The sequence below is a fragment of the Numida meleagris genome, chromosome 17 (genome assembly GCF_002078875.1).
Source record: "Numida meleagris isolate 19003 breed g44 Domestic line chromosome 17, NumMel1.0, whole genome shotgun sequence".
Taxonomy (NCBI): domain Eukaryota; kingdom Metazoa; phylum Chordata; class Aves; order Galliformes; family Numididae; genus Numida; species Numida meleagris.
The window spans coordinates 4,508,852-4,527,347 of record NC_034425.1 but is presented as its reverse complement, the minus strand read 5'-3'; the positions used below and the strand labels follow the sequence as shown (position 1 = coordinate 4,527,347).

The window sequence follows — 18,496 nt, the reverse complement described above, 5'->3', positions numbered from 1 at the left end:
GCGGGGGCCGGGGCCGGGCGGGGCGGGGAGGCCGCGCTGCAGGGACCGGGACGCCGCGAGCCGCCGCCGCTCACGGACGCGTCACGTGATGTTTGGGTCACGTGGCTCCATTCATGAAGCGCCCGGCGCAACCGCCCCGCGCCTTAAGGGGGACGCGCGCTTCTGTCGGAGGCGGCGGGGAGAGGAGGGCGGGGCGGCGCCTTAAAGGGGCGGCGGTGCCGGGGCGGGAGAGGCGCTCGGCCGCGGTGCGCCCTGAGCCGGGCCGGGAGGGAGCGCTGTAACCGGGCGGCATCACGAAGAAAGCGCGGTCCGATGGAAGAGGCGCTCGGCAGCGGGCGGAGCCCCACGAGGTCTTTAGAGCCGCCGTGCGGGCGGCGGGCACCGGGCAGCGCTGGGGGCTCCGCTGCCGTCGGCCTTTGTTCCCGCGCCGCGCTGCATCGGCCCGGCAGCTCCCGTCCTTTGTAGCGGCCAACGCCCGGCACGGCTCCGCGGGGCGTCCGCAGCTCCGAGCCGGGAAGCGGCGCGGCCCCCGCCCCCATTCGGTCGGAGCCCGCACGCGGAGCGGAACCACCGCGAGAGCGAGGGGACAGCAAAGCAGGGACACACCGGGCACAGAGCTGCACCCACCAAAAACAGCCGGGAGCAGCCACGGGTCCGTCAGAGGAACGGTTTATTGAAGGACCAGGAAAAGCAACAGCCATGTCACGCCTACGGGGTCTCGCCCTGCTACCCCCTAATACTAAAACCGCACAGACATTGCAAGCACCTGTGGCAGTCTCTGCCTCGATTCCCAAATGCTTTTCCTGCACCACATACATAGATGCCCCGGGTTCCTAAGGACGCAGTGAGCCCCTATTAAGCATCTTCTTTCTACCAGTGCTCTCCCGGTATACCTCAAGGTAGAACACAGCGTGACACAATGATCCCCCCAAATCCCTTCCATCCTCCCAGCCCAAGGCTCCCACTGCAGGCCAGTAGCAGCTACTGGGGCAGCGTGCACGCTGAGTGAAGCTTCCTGGTTCAGGACAGGACCCCGGCTCTGAGAGAAGAGGAAACTGCACAGACAGCAACTATAAAGAAGCCACAGAAAGCTGCTGTTCTGGGGATGACTGCCAAGACTGCACCCGAGAGAAACGGAGTGTGGCCCAGGAGTTTGCATCAACCCTCTGTCAAAGTGGATGGAAAATGAGGCAGAGGCACTTTGGTCCTTTGTGAGAAGCATATTAGAACCCAGCCTCAGTGCACAGCACCACATTTGTGTGATAGCACCTGCTCTAGCTAATTAAGACAACAACAAGAGATGAGCTCTGCAAGCAGATGCTAGATGGGGAACGAGGGATCCAGACCTGACTCAAACCTTTGAGACTAAAAAGCGTTTGGAAAGTTCCTAAAAATCCTCCTATAAACTGTTTCTACATGGGACACAATAAATGCTACCTCCGTTCCAGAAGCATCCAAGGCTTCTGGCAAATGGTGCCCTTGACAAAGCTCTGATTATAGTGTTACCCATGCCCACAGTGAACAGCTCTGCGCTGCCCCACAGCTGCTGCAATCCAAGAGCCAGGTATGGAGGACACCAACATTCAGAGTGAATGCTTTCCTTGGTCAAAAAAGAAAGGGCATGGAGGAAACTGATGGTCAGCGCAGCCAGAGTACAGCAGTCTGCTCAGTTCTTCTTGCTGCTGGTGTTCTTACTGTTGAACAGACTGACTTTGCTGGCAGATGCCACAGACAGAGAAGGAGACTCCAGCTTCACCTTATCCAACAAAGTCTTCTTTATGGCTGCTGGGGAGATCTTCTCCTTGTCTGCCAAATGCTGCAGCTGCCTGCCATAGGGTGGTAGAAGAGAGAAATGGTAAGAAATAGTAAGAGGAAGAGACGAGTGTTGCTGGGTCTTTCAGATTTCTCAGTGCCCACCTTGTCCGGATACAGGAAGCCTCCACAGCATTGATAAGGAGTGAGCGAAAGCCACCGCTCTCCAGGAAGTGCAGGGCATGAATGGTGGCTCCCCCAGGGGAGCAGACATTGTCCTTCAGCTGACCTGGGTGCTGCTCTGATTCTAGCAGCATTTTGGCAGCGCCCTGCAGCGAGGAAGAGAAAACAGCTACCAAAACTCTGACTGAGGAAACCCACTGCCAGATACTCCTGTTCTTCATTGCTTAGAGCAGCACCTAAGCACTCACGAAGGGCAAAACTGGTCACCGGCCTGAGAGCCATTAGCAGGTTGCCAAAATAGTTTTCAGAGCTGGAAAAGCCTACAGAGGAGACATGGCTCCCCAGGCCCTGGTCCCACAATACCAGCAGCAGCAGCAGATTGCTGCAGACACTTCCTGCGTCCCCTCACCAGGAACCTGTGTGCATTCAGATCAAACGTATATTTAAGTACATTCAGTAAGGGGACTGAAATCATTTAGAACTATGATGTGCAGAATGCTCTGCACAGAGCAGGCAGAGTCTCAAGTGCATTTTGGAGGAAGCAATACTGACCAGCAAAGCCTGGGCTCCGAGCCGAACAGCCAGCCTCCGGGGAAGCCCCATTTTCACACCTCCATCCGCCAGAGCATCCAGGGCAGTGAATGCCTGAGACCAGACAGAAGAAAAAAAGTGACTGAAAGTCTCTATTCTGAGACCAATATTCTTACAGAAGGCAGAATCCACAGCTCTAGGATCACACTGTGACTCCTATCACTTACAAAGACTTGACAAAAGTCAGCCCCTTTACTGCACTGATGCCATGCCGTGCTTCCCTCCCACCAGCTCCAGCTGAGTTGTAGGGAGAAGGGAAGAAATTCAGCTTCAAGGTCATCCTAACAACAGGCCCAGATTTTGCAACACAGACGTGGACACTGCACACTGGCTATGGACTTCAGACTCATCCAACTGGTAACAGACTTTTGTTGTTGCCCCACACTGGTTGTAAACTGGATACCTGGATTACATGTCCCGTCATGAACGTCAGTGATGAGAAAAACAAAAAAACACACACTGAAGGTGCACAGCCCTTCAGTGCACGCAAAGCCCACCGGTGTCCCCAGCATTTTTGTGAACTGAGAAAGCAGCACATACATAAGCAGGGCCACTGCCACTGAGCCCTGTTACAGCATCTATCAGGTCCTCTTCCACCTCCGTGCAGAAGCCCACGCTGGCCATCAGTTGTTCCAAGAGCTTCCCATCCTCCACGTCTGCATGAGTCCCGGTAGCATAGACCGTGGCACCTTCTCGGACAATGACAGGGGTGTTGGTCATGCATCTGATCACTTTAGGTGCAGGGCAGAAGGCAGAGAGTTTCTTAGGGCAGAAAATTATTGAAGATAGAGAGAAAGGGGGAAAAAAAAAAAAAAAAAAAAAAGAGCTTTAGTGTACATTTGGCATTTCAAACAGGAAGGGGCTCCCGAGGGGTAAGAGCAGTGCAAGCAGAGGAACAGAGAGATTCCTGTATACCAAATTCCTCGCTTTAAGTCAAAGTGGGCAAAACTTAAATGTGAAATCTTTAGTCACAGCACCAAACAGAACGCCAAGCAGAGCTGCTGTGGGGAACAATATCCTCGGCACCTGCCCCACTGGCTCCCAAAACAGCTCCTGCAGACACTGAGCACAAAGTCTACAGAAGTTCTGGGGAAGACGACCCACCTCTGCTGAGAGAAAACGCGATCTGACAGCATTTCATGTAATAAAAGAGCTGCCATGAAGAGCGTTGCAGGTATAATGAGGCAAAGGCGGCCCAAAGCAGCCAGCTGGGCACAGCACAAAGGCCATGCTGGGGACTGCAGGCAATGCTGGGGTCAGGCTCGAGGCCACTGCCAGCCCTGCTGCCCGGAGCAGCCCTGCCCGGCTCAGCACCGCCCGGCCCTCACCTTCTCGATGGAGCTGATGGTGACGCCGGCCGCGCAGGAAACCACGATGTGACGCTCCTCGATGTCGGGCCCCACCTCGTCCAGGATGAAGGGGATGATGGGCGGCTTCACGGCCAGGAAAAGGACGTCGCTGTTCTTCACCGTGTCCTTGTTGCTCACCGTGAAGTTCACGCCCATTTTCTGCAGCGGTAAAGAGAAGAGAACGATGTGGCCCGGGGGGGCTGGCAGGGAGCAGCACCCAGCCGCCCTCCTGCACTCACCCGCAGCCCGCTGACGGTGGGCAGGTCCGTGTCCGGGGAGCTCGCCGTGATCTTGTGCGCTGCCAGTACCCCTGCGGGACACAGCGCGAGTCAGCCCGGGCCCCTCGCCTCGCCTGCGCCCCGCCGCGCCCCCCGGCCCCGCACCCACCTGCCGCCGTGAAGCCCCGGGCCAGGGCGAAGGCGAGCTGCCCGGCTCCGATGAATCCCACGCTCATGGTGCGGTGCGGCGCGGTGCGGAGCGACCAGAACCCACCTGCAACCGCGCCGCCGTCCACGTGGCCGCGCTCCGCTCAGAGAGGCGGTGACGCGGCGCATTGGGGCGGGGCGGAGGGGCGCAGCCAATCGGCCAGCTGAGGGGCGGGGCCACGCCGGATCTCCGCCTCTCAAGGGCGAGGGGCGGGGCCTCCGGCTGATCCCTCGCCAGCGATTGGTGCAACTCGCTCCGGGTGTTGCATCATTCACCGCCTACGCGGACCGCCCGGGGCCCGCCGCTGCCTCTCAGCGCCGTGCCGCCAGGGGGCGCTCTCGTCCCGCCGCAGCCGCGCGCGGAGCGCTGCCGCTTCTGGAAGCTTCGGGGCCCGCCCTGCTGTGGGGCGGCGGTGGGCGCGGGGCGAGGAGGGGCGGTGCTCACCGTGTTGGGGTTTTTTTGTTGTTGGTTGTATTTAAAGTTTCATTTTTTAGCGTGTATTTCTGGGACCCAGGCGCACGCACAGACCCAGGCTCTAAATGCACGTGCGTACATGCTGGTACACCCACAGCGCTATCTCAGGGCGCCTTCGTGATGAGTTACTCCATCACCATTTACTAATTAAGGAGGATGAGCTCTGGAAATGAAGGGCTTTTTAATTAACTGGATCACAGCGGGGCTGGTTGTTAAAATCACATTAAGCAGATATGGGATGTTCTCTGTCCTAGATTGGGCAATCTCATAGTTTCCAATGGTTTGAGGGTTTTTAACCGCCAAAGCATGAGGTTTTCTTTCTTTTTTTTTTTTTTTCCCCTAAAAGAGCGGATTGTTGTCCGCACAATCTTCATTTTTTGCCATTTTGACCATGCGAACATTTTTGCTCAGCCCTTGGCTGGCAGATGAGAGGGCTGAATCCGAACACGCTGTTCTTGGCAGTGGCTTTCTTTCCACTCCTCCCCTCAGCGCTATCATGATTTCCACGTTACATTCTATTTCCTCGTGATTGTTGAGGCACCAAGCGTTACCCCCATTGTTTCCTTTAGGCCTCGTGTTATGCCCCCCCCCCCAGTGTTGCCAGCCGGTGCCGTTCACGGGTTTTTATCGTGTTTCTGCTCACTGCCTGGTGCAAAACCTGCACAGCGAGAGAAGCAAGCAACCCCAGAGCTGGAAAAAAAAAAAAAAGGGAAAAAAAGGGGGAAAAAAAAAAAGGTGTTTTGCAGCAGAGGAGCTTCCAACAGAATTCATGTGAGATTTGGCGGCATCTGCTGGGCACCACCGCCAGCAGCCCCTGGTAGCAAAATGGAGTCCGCAGGAAGGACGATGCTTTCTTAAAGCAAAACTCCTTTTCTGTTGTTGTTTTTTTTCTTTTTCAGGTCACCTATTTGATTTTCTGTGCTCCATAATAACAACAACGAAATAATCCCCAGGTGTTTCGTGGCTTAATTTGTCCAGGTTAACCGGTTTAAAAAAATATGCATTGTAAAGGCTCGAGGTTCCTTTTGCATGCAGTGGCTCTACTGCTACAGTGCCTGCTCTAATATAAACAGGTTTCTTTTCCAAACAGTATTTCTGACTTGTGCAACACTTTATTTTGTTTGGTTTGCAAGAAATAAAACTCCCTCGTGCCCCTTTTTATACCTATACTAGGTTGCATGAAGCTCTGCCATAGGAGAAGCTGGCCAGCCTCTTGCTCAGCCATTATCTTCCAAATTTCCTGCCGTAATGGGAACTTGTAGAAGAGAAAAAAACCCTTGGAAGGCTGCACGGCACATTCCCTTTCTAATAGATACCAATGCTTGTTTCGTGGGCTAATGGTTCCAGCTAAGGTCCTTAGAGTAGTAGCCTCTCCCAATGGACATTTTTCGTTTGCTTTTCAAACCCCACACAAGGCAATAATGAAAAGTATATTTCCTTCCTTTTTCCTGAGTGAGTCTGCTACAAAGAACGTCATCCCAAAGTGCTGGCGGCCTGGTCCATACAGGCTCATCAAAATGAATTGAGCTATGCTTTCTGCTGGAAAGCAGAAGGGCTATGCCTGCTGAGTTAAAAGCTGCACAATGAGCAAGAGGAAAGGACACAAGCTTCTGTAGGTGTAGTATGCAAGGCTGCCATTCAGCTTTATTTTAATTTGCTTAAAAAATAAATTTTGTTTCTGTCGGTCAGCTACTTCTGGATGTTGATCCAACCTATCTGCTCTGCATGCTTTCAGCACGAGAACTCGAACTGTTTTAGTGTCTTCCTGATCACAAGTGAAGAGTTCTTCAGTTAAGCCGGGAATCTGAGCCATGCTATGTGGGACTTTTTTGGGCGTTTTGTCAGGGATGGGTCGGAGGAGTGCAGCTGGTGGGTGACACAGAGAGCTCAGGAATCCCAGAACCTGATCTGCTCTGAGCCAGCACTCCCCGTTTGTTACCATTACGTGCAAGGATTTTCCCTACAAGTTTGGTCGTTACGCAGGGCTGTGACACTGATTCATCTTTGCATACCCTTCCTCCCCCACTCTCCCCCCAAAATTATCTTTAAACTTCCAGGAAAATAATCCTGACATCAGTATAAAGAAGCAATGGCATATGAACAACGCAGGTGCCAAGGTACCCTCTGGTCCTGTCCGAGCCAGGACGTCTGATTGCAGTTACTTTGCAGTTTGGGTCTGTTCTGCACCATTTCTTGGCAATAGAACTCTGATTTCACAAATGCTCATTCCTGTAAAGACTTGGTGTTTGCTAAATAGAATACCCTGTGCTTCCCCTCAAGGTGCATGCTTGGGATATTCTTCCTCTGTGCTAAACAGGGGAGCAGAGGGAAAGGAAATCATCAAAATAATATCACAGCTATGATGTTCTTCTCAGAAACATCCTGACTGGAATTTCCCACATTTGCAAGTATTTCATGTCTCACCACACAGCCCAGACTAACCCAAACTCTAACATTGTTTTTCATCTCTGGAACTGCTGTTCCTTGATGCAGCTTTTAACTTTCCCACTTCCTGGGTAGTCACTTGATTATAGTTAAGTGTTGGTAACAGTTTCAAAATCTTTGGTGTCTTTCCTAATATTTGGCTCAGGATTCCAGCAGCTTACAGACCCACTATTGCAGCAAGCATTTTTGCCTTCTGGAGATGAGAGGCCATTTTGCATACTTCGGACTGCAGAATTTCTTCACTCTGGCACCAGGTGGCTGAAACAGATGCCGATCGATGGGGGGTGGGCAGCTGACCTGCCCCGGGCTGTGACTGTGGGCCCACTCAGCCCTGGCAACGAGCTCTGATTCCTGGCCCGGTCGGTGCCTGTCCTCTCTGCGTCCATCTCCCGCTGCTGCTGCTGCTGGAGCCGGGGCAGACCTGGGCCTCAGATGTGGGAGATGAAGCGGATGCGCTGGGAGTATGCCAGGTCCACAACGTAGAGCAGCAGGTTGACGTAGGTGAAGATGGCCACCACCAGCTGGCTGTCCCAGGGGCACTTGCCCTTGGCGCAGGCGCTGGGACGCTGCGGGGATCCATACTTGCTGTCAAAGCAGAACACCGGCCAGATGACGGCCGCGCTCACGTACAGCAGGACGGCCCCAAAAGTGTAGACGACCACAGAGCGCTCGAAGGGGAAGCACAGCTGGGCGGTCTTACCTGTGACGCTGAAGGCCACCACCACCACCGTGACCATAAAGCAGAAGCTGTAGACAGCCACGCACCACTGTGTTGCCACGTATTTGCTATACTGGCTGTCGTTCACCAGCGCCCCAAAGATGATGCAGGCCACAAAGGCCTGTACGATCTTCAGGAGCCCGGAGACGGTGGCCATGTAGCTGGTGACCTGTCCCGGTTTGGCCCTGGTCAAGAACACCTCCGCGCCGTACACAACAAACACGAGGCCGGCGAAGACGCTGGCCGCTATGCGGAAGTCTCTCACCTCGCAGGTGATGGGGTAGCAGCCGAGCTGCACGAAGTAGAGCGGGTAGATCACCGCCGCTGTGACCGACATGAGCGTGGCGAGCATGGCGAATGCGGCGGTGAAGTTTCCCCAGGAAATGCTCAGGCAGCTGTGCAGATGCGTGAACTCGCAGGTTATGATAAAGACAGTGACAGCAAAGCAGAAGGTCCAGACAAACATGCAGAAAGTGCCGTACGCTGCGCTGAATCCCCCCTGGTGTGCCACCAGGCTGAACGTGGTGCATCCAAACATCATCTGCAGCAAACGAACTATTCCCACCGGAGATGTCACAGCCGCAGTGTTCAGATACGGCCCTCCTGTGCTCTCCATCATCTTTCCAGTCCTGCAGACAATGCACTTCAAAAAAAAAAACCCCAAACTTCCTTTCAGGCTTTTGCTCCTTTGTCCTGAGTCACACCTGGCACCGGATCAGCGGACAGCAGCTCGAATCCCCGCCTGCCTCTGCCGGTATCCGTAGGTGCTGTGTGTGACGCTGAGCCTGCGTCTCTGGCACAGAGCGCTGCTGCAGGGAGGTCACTGCTGGCTCTGCCCACCGGCTGCGCTCTCAGGGTGCCGCGATCAGTTCCCGGCTCTGAATACTGCCCCTTATTCTGTCCTTTCGCTGTCTGCTTTCCCTCATGATGGCTGAAAGGATCACGTTCTCCCCGGGGGTTGACATTTATTCCATTTTAGCTCTGCAGCTGTAGCTCTGCTGTGGCGCTTGCAGGAACTCAGGAATATAAATAGGGGCTATATTAATAGTGCTGGAACGAGTCCTGCCCCCCTCAACTGCCGTGAGCGGGTGTTATTTAACACCGACACCGCGAGCTCCATCGCGGCTCTGGGTCGCCCTTCTGCTCCTCTGGATGCGTTGGTCACCGCTGCTCTCCCCGCAGCTGCAGAGCCCCAGGCACAGCCCTGGGGGGGGCACGGGCCTGGAGGCACCACAGGCACTGTGAAAGCCCAGAGGCTGCGATAGGAGCTGACTCACTTTGCTCCTTTTGATCTGGAGCAGCGATACATTTGCATGCTGTGAAAGGCCCTGCTGTGCTGCGAGCGTTACTGAGAGCGGTGCTGCGAGCGTTTGGACACCAGTCCTTGCTGTTTCCTTAAGCTCTTCCCTGTTTTACTAATGTGGGAACCGCTTATTCTTATCTTTCTGAGTGCCAAAACCAAATGCAATTGTTGACAAAAAATGGCTTTGGTATCCTTCGTTCTGCTTTGGAACACGGATTCCAATAGAAATCAAACCCCACAATTGGATCAAAGCTTTCCCCGTCGCCATTTACGGCGTGCATTTCCCCAGGCTTCTTCACCACTGAAAAGTCTCTTCGTTTCTAATGACAAAAGTTAAATAAGATGCTTGCTGCGGCTTCAGAATGCCAAACACGCCACAGAAGGGATTCCTCGAGCAGCCCACGCGCGGCACGGGGCCTCAGCCTGGCACCAGGCCACTGCCACGCTCCGGCCCTCAGGGTTGTCCCCAACCTCAAATGGCACACCAGGCAGAGGTGCCGACAGAGAGTTGCTGCTTTGAACCATTTATGATCTTGGCGAGATGTTGGGGGGAGGACTGGGTTTGTGCAGGGGGGGCTGCCCCTGGTCCTGCCACCCCTCTGTGTGTGGGGCCCGTGGGGACCCTGCTCGCATCCACACACTGCAGCTGTGACATGGGGGTGGAATTAGCACAATTAACATCACAACAACCAGGAAATGCAGCAAGAGGGCTGAGGGGCTGCAGGGAGAGTCAGCTGTCACTGATCCCTGCCCTTCCTGACTCTGTGATGCTAATCCTTCACCTCCAGCAGGGCCTTTTCCAGGAGTTATCCGCGTCTAAACGGGGGCTGTGAGAAGGGGACAGACTCTTTAGCAGGGTCTGTTGGGATAGGACAGGGGGAAATGGTTTCAAACGAAAAGAGAGCAGGTTTAGACTGGATATAAGGAAGAAGTTTTTACATCACGGGCAGTGAGGCGGTGGCACAGGCTGCCCAGAGAGGTGGTGGTGCCCCGTCCCTGCAGACAGCCAAGGTCAGGAATGGACTCTGAGCTCTGATGGAGCCGTGGGTGTCCCTGCTCAGTGCAGCCATGGCACCAGATGGCCTTTAAAGGTCCCCTCCAACCCTTCTGTGATTCTACGGTTCATTACCGAGTGCTGCTCCATACTGTGGCACAGCCTATAAGTCAGGGGCTGTGTTACAAGGCACAGCTATCATAGCATCACTCCGTAAGTGACACCCTGTTGCACCCAAACACAGCTGAAATCACACTCATCATTTTCTTTCTTAAGCCACAACCAGAGCTCCTCTATGCCCTTTCTCCCCACGCCTTCCCATCGAAGCATTTGGCTGCAGCTGTACCATGCTGGGTACACTGAGTCAGGAACTACAGCCATGTAGTGCACATACATACATCCGCTGTCAGCTTTTTTTTATCTTAATTGCATTTTAATTTTGGCTCAATCACATGATCCTATCGGGGACAATTTTTCAGGGATGAGTTTCTAATAGAAAGCATCTCGTCTAGTCCTAAGATCTGAGTGTACAAACACATGTACGGAATTCTTCCAGTCTCACCCCTTTTGCCATTGGCTTCCACATAGCAAATCTCGCTGCTGATGAACTTAGAAGTGTCAGCTTCACAAAGGCTTGGGAAAATTATATTTATTGCACAAGTACCAGAAGAAATATAGAACTGGAAATGACCCCCTGGGTTACAGATTCCAGTTACCAGCTACTGCTGGCAACCACATCATATAATTTTTCTAATAAATTAGCCAAATTCCTCCCATAATTATATTTCTGAGGGCTTCTGCTCTGTTATACCTTTCAAAAGACTGTTGCAGAGCCACACTAAGCTAAATGAGAGATTGCCGACTTCCAGGGAATTTTTTCCTCTGTTTGCAAGAAAAAAAAATAGATGTCATATAACCCCTCTGAACATTCCTTGCCTTTTAGAAATCAGCCTTTGAATTAATGTTTTAGAAATACAGGCAACCAGCTCTGTGGAAAATATTGCAAACTTGAACTGTGGCATTTATACATTTCCTGGCGGAAACTTCGCTGGACGCAGACCAGGGCACTTGCCATCAAAATGCATCACCCTGTGCACGATCATTCGGAGAACAACTGACAGATGCAGCAGTTTCCCTCGATGCTCCCAACACAAGAACAAGTGCATGGCAGCAATTCTGGCTGCTGCTCAGGTACCAGCGCTCTGCATTGATCGACCCTAAGCAACGCTGGCCCTTGAAGGAATCCCACCTTTCTGGATGCTTTCAAATGTTCCCTGCATCGAAGAAGCCTCTCAGCTTAGCGGCATGAAAAGTGTAGTCAGAACAACGTTACTGTTACAGCAGCTATCAAAACATGCAAGATATTAGTAATTCCTACACAAACAATATGGAAACTCCACTGACAGCTTCCTTGCATTTCAGTTCTGCTGGGAGCACCGTTCATTTTCTCCTTACCACTTCATCTGAGCTGTGTCCTAAGCCCCATCTCGCACAGCAGAACTGATTCCCAGCGTGGTGCTGCCTGAGTGTTTGCTGCAGTCCATAGAAAGGAACAGAACGGTTGGGATCTTACAGACAGCGCTGCCCTTTTAACCTGGTAAGCTCTCTCTTGAAAGCGCATGGAACTTTTCTAATGTTAGGCCCTAATGTTCTGTCACTTATGCACTGCGTAACCATTACCACAGTGCAAGTCAACGCAAAGGAGGCGTTAAGAACCTCTGCAGAAAGGATGTAAGTTGTGCTCTGTGCACAGGTTTGCCTGCACTGCTGCAGCGCGCTGTAGTGAAGCTTTTGTGCAAGCTTTCTGCTCCAAGGAACAGCCTCTTGCTGTCTCCAGCTTCAGCCACACTTCTGATCCCTCCCCTGTTCTCTTTCAAAGAGGAGGGTGTGTTCGCAAACGATGAGAGGAATGGAAATATGTTGTTTCTTGTCTTGTGCTCTCTTTTATGTCGGAAAAGCTTTGCCTTTTAAGACAGGCCTGCTTGAATCAAACGTTTCTTAACTACTGTAAAAAACAGATTTTAAAACGCACTTAAAATGCAATGCCCTGGAATACCTGACACATCACAATCCTCAAGCTGAAAAATGCCGTGCAAGGATGCAAGCAGCAGATGCTGGGCGAAAATCTCCATCTTCATATACTACAATCTCTTCTTTAGAGAGAATGACAAAGCATGCTGCAAGGGGAACACCAGAGTCTCATTATTATAAAATGTCAACACCACTCTCAGCCAAGAGATCATAAGGAAATCCCATCCAAATGAGCAGCATATACAACTTTACAAAGACATATGAATGGTTCTCTGGTCAGCTCTTATAAATAGCATTTTACATATTAAAATAAATATGTCCACATTGCCAAAGTAGCAAGAGGTTTCTTCGTTATTTAAAAAAAATATGTTACAAAACAATATCATTTATATTTCTTGCTTAGTTTTAAAAAAAAGTAATAAAAAAGTCATTTTATAAAATAAGACGAAAGTAAGTTGATTACAAGAGTGTCCATCCCTAGCACGTGTCCTTGGTTTGCACACTGCGATACATGATGAGATGCTGGCCTCCAGGAAGTCACGTAATCATTTCTTCACTTCTAGTTGGACAAAAGAAATCCAGTGCTTGCTTCTTTCACCACTTGTACGAGTCTATGATGTCAAATTCATGGCACAAATTCATGGGAGGAAGTCCTAGATCTGGGGAAGGTTCTCATTGCGCTATTTCTGGCTCCTCTACTCCCTGTGTCAGATTGCCTGGTGTAACACAGAAGAGGATGTGAATGGCCAAGACTGAGCCCTGGAGTTTGGAGGTAACAAGTTCCAGTCAAACAGTGTAAGCAAGAAATTGCTTTTTTTTTTTTTCTTTCCTTGACACATCCTAAGTGTGCAAGAGTGTGGGTGCATGTGGGGGTGTGCAGGTTTCAGCCCGCACGGGGATGAGCGCGCACCGGCCTGCATGAGCGTAAGGAAGATGAGAAAGTGTGGGAGAAGGGCTCCAAGTCTCCTCCTGATCTAATCTCTCTGCCCTCAGAAGATCCCTTCCTAATTACCACTGCTGAGCATCCCCAGAAGTTTACTGGGCTCCAGGCCCTGCTGCTGTGCCATCTTCTGAACATCAAAACCCATGTGCATGAGGAACTGGATCACGTTCATCTCCTGCCCTGTGAACTGGTCCCTGATAGTGGGGCACGAGGGGTTGCAGTGAGGCCATGGACAGCTGTCAATCAGATGAATTGGGCAACCCTTCAGAGGGGCCTTCCCATTTTTGTTGCTCTCGTGTAGGCTCCGATCCCAACAGTGCAGGGCGCGGGGTAACGATGTCCCCTTCACCTGGATGTCTGTCCAATGGCTGAAAAGACAAACCATACAGATTGTGTCAGAGAGCTCAGGCTATCACAACCCATTATTTCCCCTACTGTTTCCACGTTGACCTTTCATAGAAGCTGTAAAATCACTCACTTGCGTGTAATGATCTCATGAGACAAACAGGCAGGAGCAAAGCTAGCACTGAAGGAGAAAACGAAAACACAGATTAGGTCTTGGAAGGACAAATTAACTCTGGTTCAACAGAACCTTCTCAGCGAGGCAGAGGGTGGGATTTTTGCTGCCCTGACCAAGTTTTTTGAAACAGCAATGACTATTATGACATAAATCCCAGCTGAACTCTAAAGTACCCAGAAGAAAAGGCGTTCCATCCTGCATCTGCTACAACAGACTCCTGTTGCATGGAGCAAGTAAAGTACATTAATAGTTGATGAAACAATGGAGGAAGAACTATCCCCATGTTTTTTGATCAGTACTTTCCAGAACAACCCCGTGGGGTGGGTGGCTGTGCAATGGCAAGGGGTCCCTGACCTCACTGTGGAGGCTGGAAAGAGAAACCAGCACCAACACGTTCTTATCAATAACAAAGGACAACTGGTAACTCTGACCCTGGAAATTACTGTGCACTTATTCAGAAATGAAAAAGATTCTTAGCATAGACTAAGTAAAGTTATCAAATGGATGATGCCAGTTTCTGCAGAGATCAGATAAATGCTACTAGGATGCTGGATAAAGGGCTTCTCTTGGAAGTACACGCGCTGGTTTTTCTCACTGAAAGACTTACGTCACGTCCTTCAAGGTGTTCCTCAGCTCCCTACCCAGATTCTGGATGTAGAGCCACTGCCCCTCCTGAACAGGCTGGCCAGTGAGGTGCACATTGTCTACAGTAAGCTGGGCCTCATCAAACAGCCACTGGACAACAAAGACTGGACCTGGGAAGACAGAAAAAGAAAAAAGAAAAAAAGGCAAATACAAATTGCTGTAAGTTAGCTGCAGAGAAAAACCCAGAATCCATTTTCTCTCTCTTCTCTAAAGCTTACATCGGAGAGTGGGGTAAATCTTATACCCAAAAAAGCAATTCCATTCTTCTCCCTCTTTAAACTGCAGCTTGCAGCGTTCAGGAACAATACCATTCCAATACCTGGAAGACAAAGCAACGACAGAATGGCTGTCATAATGACATCTTAACCGTGATCTTTCCATATCCTGGTCTATTTTTGTTCTGGTTGAAGTGCCAGCTTACTAGAAGCAAAGCTCTTTCTTGGCTACGTTGTGTGGTCAATGCATTTTAGAGCAGCTAACTGCACGCATACTTTCGTGTGTCTGTATTTTAAATATAAAATCCCTGAAGATGCCAAATGCAGGAAGATAGAGAGAGAGAGCATCGTCCCACTCCGACCTTTTAGAAAAGCACACTTCAGAGCACGTGGTTGTACCTTATTCCTCTTCTGATGGCTTCTGTTGGAGCACACGTTATGGTATCGATACAGTCAGTCCTGCGATACTGCTTATTATCCAGGAACCACCCGGAGTCTGCTAAGCCGCGAACCTGAATCCCTTGGTAGCCCATCTCCTCCAGCTGCTCCGCCACGCGATCCACGTTCAGGAGCACTCCTGTTCCTCCAGCGCTGCAACAGCAATTTCAGTAGTGCAGTGACGACGCAGCCACAGCTACTAGCACACAGCTCCTCTCACAGCAGCGACGCTCTAAACGTTATCCCCAGCACAGCCCCATGGAGAACAGGGGTAGGGTTTGCTGTGCCAGTGCTACTCCATTCCCAAAAGAAATCTTTCAGGAGCTGCTGAGACCTCTTCCCAAAGAGCTTTCTGCTGTGGAGGTCCTGCAGACACGTACCTGCTCCCTGCCAGCAGCAGCACTTTTGCAGTGCTAAGACCTTTTCCCACGAGCTCCTTGATGACCTCCTGGATGATCAGCGCTCCCATGAAGGCGTATTCATCTGAAACAGAGACCTCAGTGTCAACAGAGCTGCTTCCTGCCCAGGATAAGGCTTTCGCTTCCTCTCCACAAACGCATTAAGAACGTTACAGAAGGATCACAGAGCTAAACACTGGCCTGTTCCCTCTACCTGCACGTTCCCCCAGCATTAAACTTCCCTGAAAGGAGGGAATAAGCAGTGAACAGAACACAAGATAACCCCAGCAGGCCTTCCTACACAGCGCTCAGGAATCGGTGAGCTAAGAGGAGGAAAACAAGAGCAAAGCAGACTGGTTCTGTAGGTATTACTTCTCGTAATATCTTAACTCAGAAAGCACCGAGAGCCACACGAGGCCCAACAGTTCACTCATGTGAAATTCAGCTTCATCTGGGAGAGGGCTGCACCAAGCAGGTACTGAGTTCTGGCCTTATCAAAAGGACAGCTGATGCAAAGTGGGTGCGTATGCAAAGCAACGATGCCTTTTTGCAAAGAAACCTGCAGATAGCTTTAGCGTGACACACAACAGCTCCTTTCCAAGGACAGCCGTCTTCCCGAGACAAGTTTGAAGTTAAATTCACTTGCCTCTCGCATCAGCAAAGCCAAAGTCACATGCAACAAACCATGGCTCCTCAGCTGCACCGTTTAATTTGCTGTGTGCTGGAAGCCGGGGACTCATCCAAAAGGAATTCAGTTCCTCTAATCCTCGCCTACTGCATCAGTAACATCTCCGCAAGCAGTGGCTCTGAACTATGTCAAAACAGACTGCGCTAAAGAGATCAGGATGTTTTATCTGGAAGTAGCTCGATATTCTTTCCTGCCCTTCAGCGAGAAAAGCCTGCTCCCCATTCGCGCATTTCACAGAAGTCTGGCCATAGCCTTCAAAGCGCGATGGCTGCGGCAGCAACAGCCCGTCAGCAACACTCACTTTTCTCAGACTTGGAAGAGGCACCGCTCCAAACATCACTTGAGCAATACGGGATGAATCTGTAAAAGAGCGGTGTGAGTGAGCGCTGCGTTCCTCTGGGGTGAGGACGGGGTCACGCGACTGAAGAAAATTAAACCCCGGGGAGGGGAGAAGGGAACGGCTTCTTGTCCCCGCAGCCCCTTGACGTACCTTCCTGCACACCGAGCCACAGTTAGACCCGAGCCTTGCAATTTCCTCCTAGCACTGGTGGCTTTACCGAGATAAATCAACAAATAACGCGACTTGTCTCGATCTAACTGAAGCGCTGCGCTTGGTGGGCAGGGCAGAGGGCTGTGATGTTGCCCTCAGCTCCCACTGACACGGTGGTGGCTGCACAGGGGAACTCTGTGCTTCAGCTCTGTCACACCTACGTTGGGAAGACACCAACACTGCCGGGCAATGCTGAGTGCAGCCGCAGAGGGGCCGTGAGGAAATGATTTTACCTTCCCAATTTGCCTACAGCTTGCAGGAGGCATGTTCACATCCCTCTGCTTTTCCCTCCTACGCAGACGTGTATAAACGGATCTTTCTCATTTCTCTTCTTTGAACTAAAAGAGTGACTCTGTGTTCCCCCCAAGCTGGCGGACATACAACGTGCCATGGGATTTGCCACCTCATCTATTTGAGAAGGCTCTCAGTTACCCCCAGTCCTTCTCCATCACCCCACAGCTCCTCGCAGGGTGGACTTGGGGTTCTCCAGTCCTGGCCAGCACAGCTTCAGTTAGAGACGTGTATGGCAACGAATGAGGAAACGGGCAATTTCCTCCAGGGCTGCTGGCCTTAACCTGTCCCTGCAGCATTCTGTCCCTGCAGCATTCTGTCCCTGCAGCATTCTGTCCCTGCAGCATTCTGCCCCTGCAGCATTCTGGCTACCCCAAAGCAGGAGGTGCTGTGACAGCAGAACCCATCTCCCCGAGCGGTCTCTCCTTACACCATGTTGGCGTTCCACCAGTGGGGGTTCTCCTCCGGCTGCGATGACAGGATCCCCGTTCCTGCAGATGGACACAAAGAGGGAACGTACGGTGACAGTCTGTGATTTCATGTATATGTGAGCTTCAGAACGCGGTTTGCGTTAGGGCTGGAGCCTGCCTAGAGAGTTCCATCCGTACAGCTCCTGCAGCACTGAAAGGCCCCATGGCACAGAGATATGCACTTCCCTGGGCACCGGATGCCCTCAGGTGAACAACAGCACATGCACCTGCAAATGGGAGCAGTCGGAGGATGCGGAGGAACCGAGCGCAGTGAGAATGAAAGGAGGTTGGCAATGCACAGTCAGCCCCGGAGCCCCACGGTCCCCAGGTGTCAGTCCAGCTTATGCACGACGTTAAAAAAGCCAAAGGTACTTTCACGTGCACAGATGCACACAGCACTGCGGTGAGTGCTGCGACCGAGTGGGGAGGGGGCACACTGAGAGAAGCACAAACGTGCTTCAAAGCCAAGCTCGAGAAGATCCCAGCGGGGTGCATTTACAATAAAGAGGGGACGCGGGCCGGCGTTCCGCGAGGCAGCGCTGCCCACAGCCTTAACACCGCTCCCCCCACGTGTCCGCCCGCGGGCAGGAGCCGCCCCGGCGCCGGGCGTCGCTCACCCACTCTGGTCGCGGGCCACTCCTTGGAGCTCATCAGCCTCCGCATGGTGTCGTAGCGCGTGTCGCAGTTCTCCCTGTTGAAGCAGTACCAGCCCCCTGCGGGGCACCGCGGGTCACGCCGCGCCGCCCCCGCGCGCAGGCGCGGGCCTGGGCCGCCCGGAGCCGAGGGCAGGCGGCCAGCGCGGGGCCGCCCCGAGCCGCGCCCGGGCGAGGCGGCGCCGGAGGCTCACCTTCCAGGAACAGCAGCCACCGCCGACTGCCCTTCGACTCTTTGAGGTAGTAGCTGCGGACAAACAAACAGGAGGCGGCGCGGCCTTAGCGGGAGCTGCGCCCGACCGCAGCGCTTTGATGCCCGCCCGGCCGGAGCGTCGGCGCTACGCAAAATATTTGCTCAGCGCCGAGGAGAGGCGGCGGGAGCGGAGCCGCGGCGCGGGGCGCGCCAAGGCGCTGCGGGC

General features: G+C 52.5%; 3 protein-coding genes across 5 annotated transcripts; all 3 read right to left on the bottom strand.

The window, feature by feature from the left end:
• Positions 654 to 4,443, bottom strand: PYCR1 (pyrroline-5-carboxylate reductase 1). 2 transcript variants are annotated; one of them, XM_021414854.1, is made up of 7 exons: positions 4,263 to 4,442; positions 4,115 to 4,185; positions 3,855 to 4,034; positions 3,067 to 3,288; positions 2,488 to 2,580; positions 1,918 to 2,081; positions 654 to 1,826 (listed from the first exon to the last, which is right to left on the bottom strand). In XM_021414854.1, the coding sequence occupies exons 1-7, from the start codon at positions 4,327 to 4,329 to the stop codon at positions 1,667 to 1,669; spliced, it is 957 nt and encodes a 318-aa protein (XP_021270529.1). In that variant the 5' UTR covers positions 4,330 to 4,442; the 3' UTR covers positions 654 to 1,666. The 2 variants fall into 2 exon arrangements, with proteins under 2 accessions (XP_021270529.1, XP_021270531.1); XM_021414856.1 differs by lacking the exons at positions 654 to 1,826; positions 1,918 to 2,081 and adding an exon at positions 2,114 to 2,351 and having other exon boundaries at positions 4,263 to 4,443.
• On the bottom strand, positions 5,408 to 10,087 carry MYADML2 (myeloid associated differentiation marker like 2). The gene has a single exon (XM_021414857.1). It carries the CDS (start codon positions 8,555 to 8,557, stop codon positions 7,649 to 7,651), a length of 909 nt encoding a protein of 302 aa, XP_021270532.1. The 5' UTR covers positions 8,558 to 10,087; the 3' UTR covers positions 5,408 to 7,648.
• Positions 10,870 to 18,408, bottom strand: NOTUM (NOTUM, palmitoleoyl-protein carboxylesterase). Of its 2 annotated transcripts, XM_021414820.1 has the most exons (10): positions 18,272 to 18,408; positions 18,042 to 18,137; positions 17,385 to 17,445; positions 16,415 to 16,473; positions 15,408 to 15,510; positions 14,989 to 15,180; positions 14,593 to 14,693; positions 14,337 to 14,484; positions 13,688 to 13,735; positions 10,870 to 13,577 (listed from the first exon to the last, which is right to left on the bottom strand). In XM_021414820.1, the coding sequence occupies exons 2-10, from the start codon at positions 18,085 to 18,087 to the stop codon at positions 13,271 to 13,273; spliced, it is 1,065 nt and encodes a 354-aa protein (XP_021270495.1). In that variant the 5' UTR covers positions 18,088 to 18,137; positions 18,272 to 18,408; the 3' UTR covers positions 10,870 to 13,270. The 2 variants fall into 2 exon arrangements, with proteins under 2 accessions (XP_021270495.1, XP_021270496.1); XM_021414821.1 differs by lacking the exon at positions 18,272 to 18,408 and having other exon boundaries at positions 16,604 to 17,445; positions 18,042 to 18,128.